Source organism: Zosterops lateralis, assembly GCF_965231275.1.
Source record: "Zosterops lateralis genome assembly, chromosome: 11".
Taxonomy (NCBI): domain Eukaryota; kingdom Metazoa; phylum Chordata; class Aves; order Passeriformes; family Zosteropidae; genus Zosterops; species Zosterops lateralis.
The window spans coordinates 6,330,534-6,344,165 of record NC_139771.1 but is presented as its reverse complement, the minus strand read 5'-3'; the positions used below and the strand labels follow the sequence as shown (position 1 = coordinate 6,344,165).

General features: G+C 44.6%; 1 protein-coding gene across 2 annotated transcripts in view; it reads left to right on the top strand.

Moving 5' to 3' along the window:
- Positions 1 to 12,561, top strand: part of VGLL4 (vestigial like family member 4) — a gene marked incomplete at its 5' end in the record, with an annotated part of 70,441 nt that extends 57,880 nt beyond the window's left edge. For both annotated transcript variants that reach the window (XM_083869719.1, XM_083869718.1), the window contains 3 exons: positions 3,873 to 4,095; positions 7,347 to 7,461; positions 9,666 to 12,561. In XM_083869719.1, the coding sequence (XP_083725845.1) occupies positions 3,873 to 4,095; positions 7,347 to 7,461; positions 9,666 to 9,937 (610 nt within the window). In that variant the 3' untranslated portion in view covers positions 9,938 to 12,561. The remainder of the gene's footprint in view (positions 1 to 3,872; positions 4,096 to 7,346; positions 7,462 to 9,665) is intronic.
- Positions 12,562 to 13,632: the final 1,071 nt, after the last annotated feature.

Sequence of the window (13,632 nt, the reverse complement as noted above, 5' to 3'; positions counted from 1 at the left end):
TTATCCACCCTGGCCCTGCTCTGAGCAGGGCTGGGACACTGGCATGGGGGTGCCTTTGGTGACAGCCACCCCAGCACAGGATGCTTGGTGAGTTCCTGGCTGGGAAGCCATGCTGGGTTTTAAGGGTTGGAGAAATTCACTGGAGGTTGGGATCGTGTCTAATTTTGCTGAAATAAAGCTGGAAGGAGCTGGGGATAGCTGTGTTAGCAGGGAATGGGGGTGGTGGGATGGATCCCTGGGCCTGGGTCTGCTCTGGGCTCACCCATGGGAATTGCTGCATTTACAGTACTGGAATTGCACTGGTGTCTCCCCCAGTGCTCGTGGCCTCAGGGTTGGTAAAATATGCTGATTTTTAAGACAAACTGGAGCCCAGGGATGGCAAAGCTGTTTGGACAGCTGGATTTGTTTGTAGTATATATATTTAAGTTCTTTTTCAAGCTTGGTCAGAAATCCTTTTTTTGTGATTTTGGGCCCTTATGTTTGACATGAGGGATGGATCTCTGAACTTATTCAGAGTGTGTGGAATGTTTGAGCTCATGGACTTCAGTGAAATACAATTATTTTCACACACTTCTCTTCTGATTGCCCCTTCAGATAAAGCCTTTAATAGCAAAACAAGAATCATGGTCATCATGATAATAACAACAGCAAATTTTCCATAGAAAATTATTTTTAAGTGTCACTCTAAATGATAAATTACTAATAACATGAAATTGATGAATCCCCTATAAATAATCTTACAATTGTCTGACAAATCTGTATGATTTGCTATTTATGTGTGAACAGGAGGGATTCTCAAATGCTGCTGTATTTTCACGAGGGCAGAGCTTTCATGGTTCTGTCCTACACAGTGCTGGAATATTTCCAGAAGAAATACTGCCTGATGTGGAAGTAGAAATTTCAGGTGTTTTTTATTTTTTCCAGAGACTGTGGGAATTGAAGGTGGGTGAATTGAGGAGAGGATTTTAGGGAGAGGATTAGAACCAGTTCCCTGCCCGGAAGGGGAGTTGTTCTAATTTAGGAAGAGGGAATTACTTGCCTACAGAAAGGCCTGGGGTGTGGTCTGCTGAGATTGCTGAGATAACTCAATAATTTGAGGTGTCTTTAGGGAAGGTCTGCCTGCTGGGTTGTTCCTGGGCACAAATTGATCCCACTGCCCAATTTCTTTGTCTCTTCTTCCAAGAGTCTTCAGGGAAAATTTTTGATGAGTTTTTCTGTGTTATAATTTTTGTTCGGATTGGGTTTTTGTTTGGGTTTTGTTGTTGTTGTTGGTTATGTGTGTTTTTTTGGCAGAAAAACTGCCAGTTCAACAATATTTAGGGCCGTGACTCTTCATTTAAATTGAGGATGAGTGAAATAAGTGCTGTTGTGTAAAATGGAAAATTTATTTTGCTTGGGAATTTCAGTAAGTTTGTTCGTCAGTGGTCACTTGACAGCCCCACCCCCCAGTAAATGCAACACTTAAGTTGTTGAAAAGGGAGTTTTAAGACAAAAAACCCCAAGCAACTGGTGTAGTAGGTACATGCTTTGTTTCATTTCATAAAGTTTTTTTTTGGGGAGAAAACAAAATTTTTGCTTTGAAAATCAGCTTGTGTTTACTAAAGCAAAACAGATTAATTCTGAGTAGAGATACTGTTTTCTTTTGAGGCAGTGAAAAGTAGGAATCTCCTGGAGCTGTTGGTGGTTTTGCAGCTTCCAAATTGTCATTTTAATTGTAGCAGCTCAGCTAATACTTAGTTGAAAAGTGAGAATTTGGCTTGCAGCCACCAGAGGTTCTGCAGTGCAGCACCAAGAAGGGGCATTTGCTGAGCAGTGATTTTAGCCGTGGGTTTTGGTGTTGCTGTTTCCCAGGATATCCCAGGCTTTGCCCAGGCTGTGTGTGAGGTTCCTGCCTGCCTGCTCAGGGCTGGGGTGGGATCATTTCCATGCTGTAATCCAAGAGGAGCTACTGTATGTTAAATACAGAGCCCCTTGTACTGCCATTAACTCACATTTGTATCAGTCATTATTAGCTCAGAGCACTGCAGTTCCAAACTTTTCCTGCAGCTGAATTCTCCTGGAATTGTGCTGGGACAGTGATTCCTGGGGAATTGTGAGCTGCTGGTCAAATCCAGCCTGGAGAATGGGCTCAGGGAACACACAGGACCAGCTGTGAAACCTCCAGGGTTGGATTTTACGGTGGATTCTCCTAATCTGCAGCTGCTAATTTGTAATTAGTGAGAAGGGCTGAGGAGACGCAAAGGGTTACAGATTGTATTGTTGTGCTCTTGGCTCTTCCCTCCCCAGGATGCCAGGGGAATTTGGCACAGAGTCCCTGTGTCCTGAGCTTCCCAAGTCACTGGTTGCCTGGCATCGTGTTAACCCAACTTCTACCGTGAAAAATGAGCTGAGATTTGATTCAGCAGCAATAATTTCTTTCCAGCCAAGTGACTCTTGAGCAAGCTGAGGAATTGTGAGTAGTTCAGCCAAGGTGCTGTTCCTGGATGCAGCAGAGGTCTGGATCCTCATCTCCAGAAAGGAGGGGACTTGTTGCTCTCACCTGACAGGGGTCACAAAGATGACAAAGAGGTTTTATTTGAGGAAGGTATTACTGAAATAAAAGGTTGATGAAGAGATGAACTTGGGAGTGGCATGAAGATGATGAGAGGGGAGCAATGGCTTTGTTTCTCTCTTTATTCAAAAGTCAGGGCTAGAGCAATCCAAGCCGTTGGATTTTAGGTTGAAAAGAAACAAAAAGAGCCTGTGAAGAAAAGATTCTTTTAAAAGTTTGTGCAATCCATGACCACCACGGGATGTTGAGGCTGAAGGATTTAGGGCTGGGCAGGATCCCCATGGGATATCCCCACACCCTGTGTGGGTGTTTTAGGGGCTCCTCATTTCCCTCTATTGGCAGGACTTTTTCCCTCAGCCTTGCTTGTGGAGAGACTTCATCAGACCCTGAAACAAGCAGTAACTTTCTGGACTTGTAATTTGCTCTTTCATCACAGCATTTTTAAAGATTGTTCCTGCATATTAATTTGCCATGACAGGCTTTAGAAAACGGGGGAAAACCACCTTGAATTTCAGACCCTTACAGACAGGACACAGAGGGTGTTTCACTGGTGCTCAAGAATGGTCCAAAGACAAGTTGTTATTTTTATTTTCCATAGAGCCAGTGGTCTCCTCTGGTGCTTTTGCAGCTGGAATTTGCTGTTCCCCACTGCAGTGTGTGAGCTCTTCCAGCACTGCTGATTTCAGGCTGCTGGGGATGCCCATGTTCACTGGTGATCAGGGAGGTGCTTCTCCCTTCAGTCACTGGTTTGCTTTCAATGACAATTCTGTTGCAGTATGGAAATCTCTCATCCTCAGATACAAACCCAGCCTTCTTTTCATTGCAGTGAATGATGGGCTCATTATGTGAGCACATCTACAGGGATTTACTGTTCAGGAGTAGCTGGAAGTTGTTCTTTTGAAAGAGCAGTTGATAAAAATTGATTCTGAGATAAATGCAGTGTAGTTTGCTTTTCCTTCATTTTCTCCTCTGGTGATTTTGCTTCTTGCCTTGACTCCCTGCATTTTTGCTGATACCAGCCATGTCTTTTCAGTGTAAAACTTTTCTTGGGCTTCAGTGATGCTTAGAGAATGTTTCAGTATTAGATAGAGTGGCATTAATAGTATGGTAGAGAGGAGGAGTCTGGTACTTTAAAAAGTTGTTTCTTGGTACGTCTGGACGAACATCTGAAGAAATTCTAGGCTGAAGAGAAGCGTTGGTCAGCAAAGCCGGCAGATGTGGGGGGTTGTCTTCTCTTGGGATATTCCACTGGGGGATTCCACCTCTCAGGACAGCCTGGACCCACACTAATCCCTTTTCTCCCCTTTCCCCTCCCTGCCAGACCCAAGACTGCCAACGGGGATTACCGGAAGGAGCACCGGGAGCGGAGCCGCAGCCCCATCGAGCGGGCGGCCGCCCCCACCATGAGCCTCCACGCCAACCACATGTACGCCTCCATCCCCAGCCTGAGCATGGAGCAGCCCCTAGCACTGACCAAAAACAGCGTGGAGGCAGCCAGGACAGTGGGCATCTCCCCCAGCCTGAGCAGCGTGGAGCGCCAGCAGGTACGGCATCATCCTGCCCGGGGTGTGTGGGGAGGGCTCCTGGCTGCACACACAGCCTGCAGGAGCTGCACTGGGGCAATGGAGGGCTCCTGGCTGCACACACAGCCTGCAGGAGCTGCACTGGGGCAATGGAGGGCTCCTGGCTGCACACACAGCCTGCAGGAGCTGCACTGGGGCAATGGAGGGCTCCTGGCTGCACACACAGCCTGCAGGAGCTGCACTGGGGCAATGGAGGGCTCCTGGCTGCACACACAGCCTGCAGGAGCTGCACTGGGGCAATGGAGGGCTCCTGGCTGCACACACAGCCTGCAGGAGCTGCACTGGGGAGAACAGGCTGCTCCTCAGGCAGGATGGGCTTTGGAATGCACTCTGAATGTCACAGCTGGCTGTGGTACATTGGGACGTTCCAAAGCTTGAGAATGCATGGGTTGTATATGGGAATGCATGAGTTGTATTCGGGAATGTGTGGGTTGTATTTGGGAATGTATGTATTGGATATGGAAATGTATGTGTTGTATTTAGGAATGCATGGGTTGTATTTGGGAATGTATGTGTTATATAGGAATGCATGGATTGTATTTGGGAATGTATCTATTGTATATGGGAATGCATGGGTTGTATATGGGAATGTCTGAGTTGTATATAGGAATGTATGTGTTGGATATGGGAATGTATGTGTTAGATATGGGAATGTATGAGTTGTATATAGGAATGCATGAGTTGTATATGCAAATTGTGTGAGTTTTTATTTGGGCATGTGTGAGGTTTTTATTTGGGAATACATGTGCTTTAACTGGGAATTCAGAGTGTGGTTCAGGCAGGCTCCAGCACCTGCCAGCCAATGTTCAGGGACACCCCCTGTGGCCCTCCTGGTGCTCCCTGTGTGCTCCCCTCTGTCCCAGCTCCCTGTGTGTTCCCCTCTCCTCTGCCCCAGCTCTCTCCACCCTCAAGAAGGGCTACAACACAGAAGGGAAAATTTGACACTGACTGATCTTAGTTGTTGTAGCCAGCCAAAAGCATTTGCTGTGTTGCTCAGAGCAATGTTGTATCACTCATTCCCTTTTCCTAAAGCCAAGTCATTATTTTTGATTACTTTATGCCTGATTTCCATGTGCTAGAGTGTGGTTGTTAAGGTTTTTTTGTTGGTTTGCCATCCTGCACATGGCAGTTGTTTTGCTGCACAAGTGCTGAAGCTGAGCCATTTCTGTAGGCAAGAACAGTTTTCTCATGTGTCAGACTCACTTTTATCCCTCCTACAAGTGGAGAGACAAAGCAAGAGAACTGAGCTGTGATGAGCTGCAACACTGAGAAATTAAACTGGTCCATGTACCCAAGCTCTTCCTTCCCTGGATCCCTCCCTTCTGTTCTCTTGGACGTTTTGAACCAGATTTCAGTAATTTTTCTTGGGGAAATAGGATCTTGAGGCTTCAAGGGTAGAAATCATACAAAACAAAAAGTGTACTGAGAAAACAAAATCCTAGTTTGATGATGCCTTATTTTGGGTTTTTGTTTTTTTTTTTTTTTTTTTTTAACCTTAACATGTTGAATGAGATTTCATCTTACTCTGTTTCTAATAAAACAGGTAGGAGAAAAATACTTCATTTGCAGCAGGACAAGATTATTCAGCTGTTGTAGTTAGTGATTGGTACTAAATTCTCAGTTTATCTCAATATTTTTATAAAAGTTTCTATATTCTGTATACATACAACCATAGCAGAGGATTCTGCAAGGTGCCTTGTTGGGTTCTTTAAGGTGTTGGCATGTGAATTTCTGAGATATTGATAACCTGTCTTTCTCTCTCTGCTTCCCACCTCCTGCATGTCCAAAACACTCTTCTGAAGAGAACTAAATACAAGCCTTTCTCAAAAACCACTTCAGAGAGGCACAAAATCCTGGCCCAGATGGAAAATAATTACTCCCACATGTGAACTGCTTACAGAAAAATCAAATAATTCTTCTGTTTTTCTTTATTTACTTTTTTTTTACTTTGCTGCCAGTGCAGTAAGATGTAAATAACTTCATTGCTGTTTTGTCCTGGCAAAAATTGTGTTAGACTTCCCTGGAAAGCTCAGCTCTTTCACTTTACTGGCCTTGCTCTTACTCTGCCTGAAGAAGCATCAAAGCAGGGAAATCCCCTCCTTTCTCACTGACCTTGTATTGGGGTGATTTTTTTTGGTGGGTAAAATTTTGTAAGATGGTCAAGAAATTAAACTACATAAATCCTGTTAATCTTTTGAACACTTACTACTTAATTTGCATTGAGTATAATGGACTCCTTGCATCATCAAATATATGGAATTTATTCCAATACTCTGTTATTCCCTTCAGCCAGCTGGAGAAACTGGGACATTTCTTTTCCCAGGGCTTTTTGTAAATTTCCATAGTAAACAACTATGAAAAGATATTTAAAGTATAGATGGTGGAGTTCTGATGTAATGTAGCTGTGAATAGACATTTTGGGGCATTTGCATGTGATGTTAATTAAGTATGAAGTATTAATTAATTCACCTGCTGGAAAGGCAGGTGAATTCCAGCAGGAAAAGATTTGTGCTCTAGACTGGCTCAGAGTTCTTCATATTCACTGTACATCCCGTGGGATTAGGATGCACTGTGGAATACAGAGGTGGGGCTAGGAAAACTCAATTCCTGAACAAAAATTGTAACAGCAAGACAACAAATACCTGGAAAATCTGCAAACCCTTTCTGTGTGTGGCCACAGAATGAAACAAACATTTAATGTGTTGGCATTTAGTGCTGCATATGGAACTTAGTGAAGTTGACACAATCAATGTAGAATCACTTTTAAGGTTTGCTTTCACACTGCCCTTTTCTGTTCACTGAAATAATAAGAACCTCTATGGAAATGTAATGTGGATTGTTATTTTTAACCAGAGAAACAGCTGAATATTTGGGGGTTTAATGTGAATTGGGTAGTTTATGGGTTTAATTGCAGAAATGCAGTGTAGATTTTTATTTTTAGCCAAAGAAACAGCTGAATATTGGGGGGTTTAATATGAATTGAATAGTTTATGGGTTTAATTGCTGGGGCTGTGAAGTTGCAACAATCAGTGTAAAATCACTTTTAAAATATGCTTTCACACTTCCCTTTTTTCGTTCACTTACATAAGAATCACTGTGGAAACATGATGTGGATTTTTATTTTTAGCCAAAGAAGAGCTAAATTTCAGGGGGTTGATCTGAAGTGGTGTAACTGCTGGTGCTGAGTGTGCCCTGTGCTTGTGTCCCCACAGAACCGTCCCTCAGTGATCACCTGCGCTTCTGCCAACAACCGCAACTGCAACCTGTCGCACTGCCCCATCGCCCACAGCGCCTGCTCCGGGGCTGCCTACAGGAGACCCTCCAGCTGTAAGTGCCCCCAGCTGCCTCCCTGCCCTCCCACCACAGCACAGGCCTCTCTGCACTGGCAGGGAGAAAAGGAGCTCAACAATCCCTTTGTCTCCTGGGCCACAGCAGAGTATAGTATAGAACTAGGGGGAGGTGTTCTTTATTCTTGTTTTGAAAAGCTGATTAAAAAAAAAAAAAAAAAAACAACCACCAAACAAGCACCCCACACAGACAAATAAGTCATTATGTTTATTTTAGTGCAGCTGACAAACAGCAGGCAAGGCCAGCAGATCCCCCCACGCTCTTATTTTAGGAGCTGTAGTTTCTCCCCTGCTCCCTCAATAGCCAGGAGACTCTTGTGATTCAGCTGCAGTCGCAGAAATCTTTTCCTGCAGCCACAAATCCCCTTCCAAAGCCTGTACCCTCCACCCTGCTCTGCATGGATAACACAAAAACCTTTGCAGGGCAGTTGCTACAGCAACCCAAGCAGGGAGCTTTAGCTTTCTGCCTTCTGTGCAGTTAGTAGTGCTCATGAAGTCTGCTCAGGCAGTCCTTGCTGGGAAAGCTGGGCTCTTTCTGTTCACTCTCCCTGCACAGAAAGCACAGGGCAAGCTCAGCCCTTCCCTTTGCAAGTCCTTTAACTGCTGGAGCAGGGCTGTAACTTGCAGCATTGCCAAAAGCTCAGGGCAGTGGGGCTCCAGCAGCCAGGAGGTGTCCATGGAACAATACCAGCATGACCTAAAGCCCACCGCAGGGTCATTATTAGTATTTTATTATTAATAGTATTTTTTTATTTTTTTTATAAAGCTCAGTATACTGTTGATAACTGGAATTGGGAGCTGAAGGAGACCCTTTGACCCTTGGAGAAATCAGTCATTGGGGATCTCAGATGTTACAAGTTTTCTCACAAACTGGTGCTACTGGTCCCTGGAGAGCTGCCCCAGTGGGCATGGGAACAGGGCTGGATGTTTCCAAAAAAGATTTGTCTCCTGTCAGGTGAAGGGTGTCTGTGCATGACCCTCATGTTTATTTTAGGATCAATCAAGCAGGGGGGCTGTGCCATGGATCCCAACAGTTCCAGGTATTTTTGGAAGGACAGTTCTTACTAAGACACACAAATGCTGATTGTAAATTGTAAAACTGCAGTGCTCTTGTATTTAGTCTGAGGGATTACTACAGTTCTTGTTCAAAATCTGTCTCTAAGGCTCTTGTAGCAGTCTTACAGCACTTACTGCAGTGCTGATGAGTCATTTAGTCCTGACTGCTCCCAGCACAAGTGTGTGGAGTAAGATAAAAGGCTGAGCTCAGCTTTTGGCATGCTGAAGTTTAGGATGAGGCCTCCTCATACCTGACTGCTATCAGCAAGCTTGGGAGCTGATTCTAAACAACTCTTTACATCATTAATTTCATTTAAGCCTAAATATAAGTTCTGTGTGATTGTTTTGGGAGAAGGTTTCCATAGAATTGGAGCTAGAGCTGTTAGTTGCCTGAGGGAGAAACACAATTAGATATAAATGCTCACCTGTTCCAGGTCACAGAAATGCAAAAATACTTAATTCTAGTTGTTTTTTTTTTTCATTTTAACTCCTTCCTTCCCACCTTCTTGCCCACCCCTTTCACTCCCAGGTCTGTAAGGGTGTGTGACAGGGGCCTGTAGTGACAGAGACTTGCAGTGACAGAGCATTAAGCTACAGGGGAGATGCTTTGGGGGCTGGAGCCCCTCTGCTCTGGAGACAGGCTGGGAGAGATGGGGCGTGTTCAGCCTGGAGAGGAGAAGGCCCTGGGGAGAACTTAGAGCCCCTTCCTAAAAGAACCTAGAGCCAGTTCCTAAAAGGGCTCCAGGAGAGCTGGAGAGGGGCTTGGGACAAGGACCTGGAGTGATGGTCAAGGGGAATGTCTTCCTGTGCCCCAGAGGGCAGGGCTGGATGGGATATTGGGCAGGAATTCCTCCCTGTGAGGGTGGGCAGGCCTTGGCACAGGGTGCCCAGAGAAGCTGTGGCTGCCCCTGGCAGTGCCCAAGGCCAGACTGGATGGGGCTGGGAGCACCCTGGGACAGTGGGAGGTGTCCCTGCCCATGGCACAGGGTGGAATCAATGGGATGAGCTTTAAGATCCTTCCAAGCTGAGCCATTCCAAGATCCCCTGAGGGCAAACAGAGTATGAACTGTGCAGGGAGTGTCAGCAGGCTGAGCTCAGGGTCCTGACTGCCCCTGCCTGTCCCCACAGCCACCACTGCGTGTGACCCGGTGGTGGAGGAGCACTTCCGCAGGAGCCTGGGCAAGAACTACAAGGAGCCCGAGCCGGTGGCGAACTCGGTGTCCATCACGGGCTCGGTGGATGATCACTTTGCCAAAGCCCTGGGGGACACGTGGCTGCAGATCAAGGCTGCCAAGGACGGCGTGGGCAGCAGCCCCGAGCCGGCGTCGCGGCGGGGCCAGGCCTCCTCCCCTTCCTCCCACATGGTCAACCACAACCACTCGCCCTCCGTGGTCTCCTGAGGACAGGACCCTTCCCGGGGTGTGGATTTGCATGGTTTGACTGAGCTTTGGAACAAGTGCTTTCAGTAGTGCCGGGGGAGGGGAGGTTAGTTTTCAACACGTGTTTTTTGTGTACTCACTTTGTTGTTTTGTTTGTTTGTTTTTGTAAAAGGGTGCCCTTAAAGACGATAGCAGGAACTATTTCATAAAGATTCATACAATGTAGCATCCTTTTTTTTTTTTTCCTGCCTCAATTACCAAAGAAACCTCTGATGCAAATCTGCTGCCCCTTAAAAAAATAATGCACGCTAATCCACAAAAGCCATTACACTTAGTTGGTTGACCCAAGTGCTTTTTTTTCGCTTTTCTTAGCTTCTCAAGACTAGAATTTGTCTGGTTTGCTTACATTGCTTTTTTTGTTTTGTTTTGTTTTTTCTCTCTGTGAAGTAATTTTGTATGTATATACTTGAAAAGAACTGTCATGTATGATTTGCACTATTGGAGGAGGACTGAAGTTGCACAGCAACTTTCTGGAAGAGGCTAATATTTTGAGGGCAAACTGCTGAAAAAAGGGTTTAAGGATGACATTTCTATCAGTTTGATTTTTCTTAGAGCAAAACAGCTTTGGAAGGGGAAGTCTCATACAGGTTATAGGTCTTTCTCTCTTTAGATTTCAGGTGCTTTAGTGCTTGCAACTGGACTGCATAATTTACAGAACACGGGCATTTTTTCCTAAACACTGCAGTTTGTTAGACTAGAGCTGAGGTTGGAGGGTTCCATAGTGCTTAACGATGCATGTTTTATGAAAAATAGCTGGTATCTATTAATGTATAGACAGTAAGAATCATAATACTTATTAGCTTCTCTTCAGAATTAGTTTATTTTTGTCAGTAACAACCCTAGATATACTTACTGCTGGTACAGTTGTACTCTATGATATTTGTATTTGCTATTCACTTTAGTGGCAGCAGCAGCAGCCCTCGAGGGCAGCTCAGGACAGGCCTCGTGCAGCACTGCTGCTTCACAGGGATCTGCTTCCCAAACCCCCAGTCTGTGTAATCCACCCTGAACTAGCTGCAGGAACTGCTACCCTTACAGATCTTGGCTGGACAACAGATTGTTACAGTTTGTGAAAGACGAGCTTTTGGTTTGTTTATTTTATTTTATTTTAATTTGGTTTTTTTTTAAAGCCTTTATCCATCAGCCTACGCCAAGTCGCAGCATACATTCCTCCAGTAGATTTATCCAGGTATTACTGCATTTATTATCATTTGCTATATTAATAGCTACTAACTAGAAATTTAGGCAGTAGAGGCAGGCATAAAAACCACAGCTGTGCTAGTGCTAAGAGCTTCTCTTCTTCTTGTTAAGTGTAACTACTCTCCCCAGTACATTCCATCTTCCCAGGACAGTTGCAGCCAGGGCTTGGTTTTTACCCTGGGCTCCCTGAAAGGATGGGCTCAGGGTGGGAAGTGAGAACTGGTTGGAAGATGAACTCCACGTGATGTATTATGGACTATGTTACAGTATTGGGTCCATTGTGGCTTTTATTTTATGCTTTTTGGTTTGTTGTTTTTTTGTTTTTTTTTTTTTTAAAGTTAAGCTATTTAATTTGGAAAAGGTGCAGGGTAGAAAGAGATCGGGAGATTGGCTCTTACTCTTGGTGAGAAGGTGGCTGCTCAGTTTTCTTTAAAAAAATGGAAAAAAATCCACAAAAAAACCCCAACCCATCACCTAAGCCCCCCAGTTTTACACATTTCACTACCATCTTACTGGGTAGTCAACGCTTCCTTGCTTTGGCATTCAGTACCCTACTCTCTGTAGGAAGATTGTTAAAAGAACACTTTTTTATATAGGTAACTTTAAGACCATCGTTACGCTGTGCGTAAAGAATGTACAGAGAAATTTGTAGGTATTTTTTGAGGAACAATTAATTTGTTAATGATATGTAGCTATTTAATTTTTTCCCTTTCCTTTATTGTAATCATTCTTTTTTTTTTTTTTTTTTTTTGAGAAAAAAGTTGATCTTTTTTTTTTTTTTTTTTGTCGTTGTTGTAGATTTGTCTGTAATACAGTAAAAAAGTGCAGGAACACAGTTATTCTATGAGGACACTGCATTAGCATTAATAGCCACTCGTTTGTTATTGCTACAGGCTACTGAGCAGTATAACAGTCAATACTAATACTGTAGATGGACTCTGTGGAAAATGTGACTCCTCTATTTCTTTGTAAACACAAATAAGATAATGTTTTTTAAAGCTAATATTTTCAATAATAGCTGTTTTACAAGGTTACATTTACTTATCTGAGATAGGTAAATGGATTTGAGGGCAATAAAGATTTAATGTGCTACGTCCAGTCCAACAGAGACTGGACACAACAAAGTCACGAAAGCCAAAGGGTTGGGGGGAGGTGGAAGGACACTAAACTGAACTCACCATCACGAGACGTGGTGAAGTTTCTTCACAGAGCCAGGTTATCTACAGTTCAGTTTGAAAGATTCTCTCTGTGTTTGTAAATCTGTAATATACCATTCTTTTGTGGCCTTGTTTCACCTGGAAAAAAAAAAAAAAAGGTTTGGCAGGCCATCTTTTTTTTTTGTACTTAAAAGTAGCCTTAAAGAACAATAAAGTGCTCTTAAATCACAGGTGTGTTCCTAAGCTTCTGTACTGCCTGGTGAGAGAGGGATTGGTGTGTGTGAGGCACGTCCTGCTTTCCTTCCAAGCATCCCTACCTGTTTTAGGACCATAACACCACTGGTGGGGCTGCCCCAGCCTCAGTCTGGCCTTCAGGAGGGTTTTCCCTAAAAGAGTTTCTCAAGAAATCCTTTACAGCAATAAAAAAATCTTGTTCCTGCCCCAGAACTCACCTGGACAGGGACTGGTTTGGAAAACACCAGCTGGTCCTTGATTGCTGTTCATGAAATTTGTGGCATTTTATTTTTCCCTCAGCTCCCTCAAGGAATCCCTCTCTGGTGAAAACAGCTGAATTTCAAATGTTGACATCCCCCATCCTCTGTTCTGTGTGAGCAGCATTCCCATGGCACTGCAGATGGTTAATCCTTAAAAAGTACTTGTAATTACCTGAGTTTGGGAAAGTCCAGGGAGCCAGGCAAGAAAGGGAGATCCAAAATAAAAAATAAAAGCCTCTAAAAGGAACTGGACCCCAGGTTCGTTGGCCCAGCAGGGACTGGAGGTTTGCAGACACGGCAAACCTTGGGGTGAAGGAGATGCCTTGAGAACACTCCAGGAGGATTGGTTTGACACATCTCAAACACATCCCTGGCTAAATCCCCGTGGAAAGAGGCCCAAATCCTGATGTGAGGGTGTGTGGGAAGCAGGCCGAGGACAGCACACCCTTCGGGAAAACATCCCTGCACCAAGGATTTGGGGACTCCACACCACAGGCCGGGCACATCGCTGCCTTCCAGGTCAGTAACTTCAGCAAACTCCATTTTCTGCATGGTGAAAGGATTTTCCTAACTGGCACAGAGTTTCCTACCAGCCCAGACACACATTTCATGAAGTGCCCCAGTGTTTGTCATGGCATCTTCTGTGAGCTGAGTGAGGGCACCTCCCAGCTGTGCCTTCAGTCTCACCCCTCAACACACACGTTATTTCTGCCAAATTCAATAATTTCCATTTCACAGAGCAGACCTGACCTCACAGACATCCTCAGGGAGGCACAGCTCAGGGAGTCCTCTCTCCTGAGTGCAC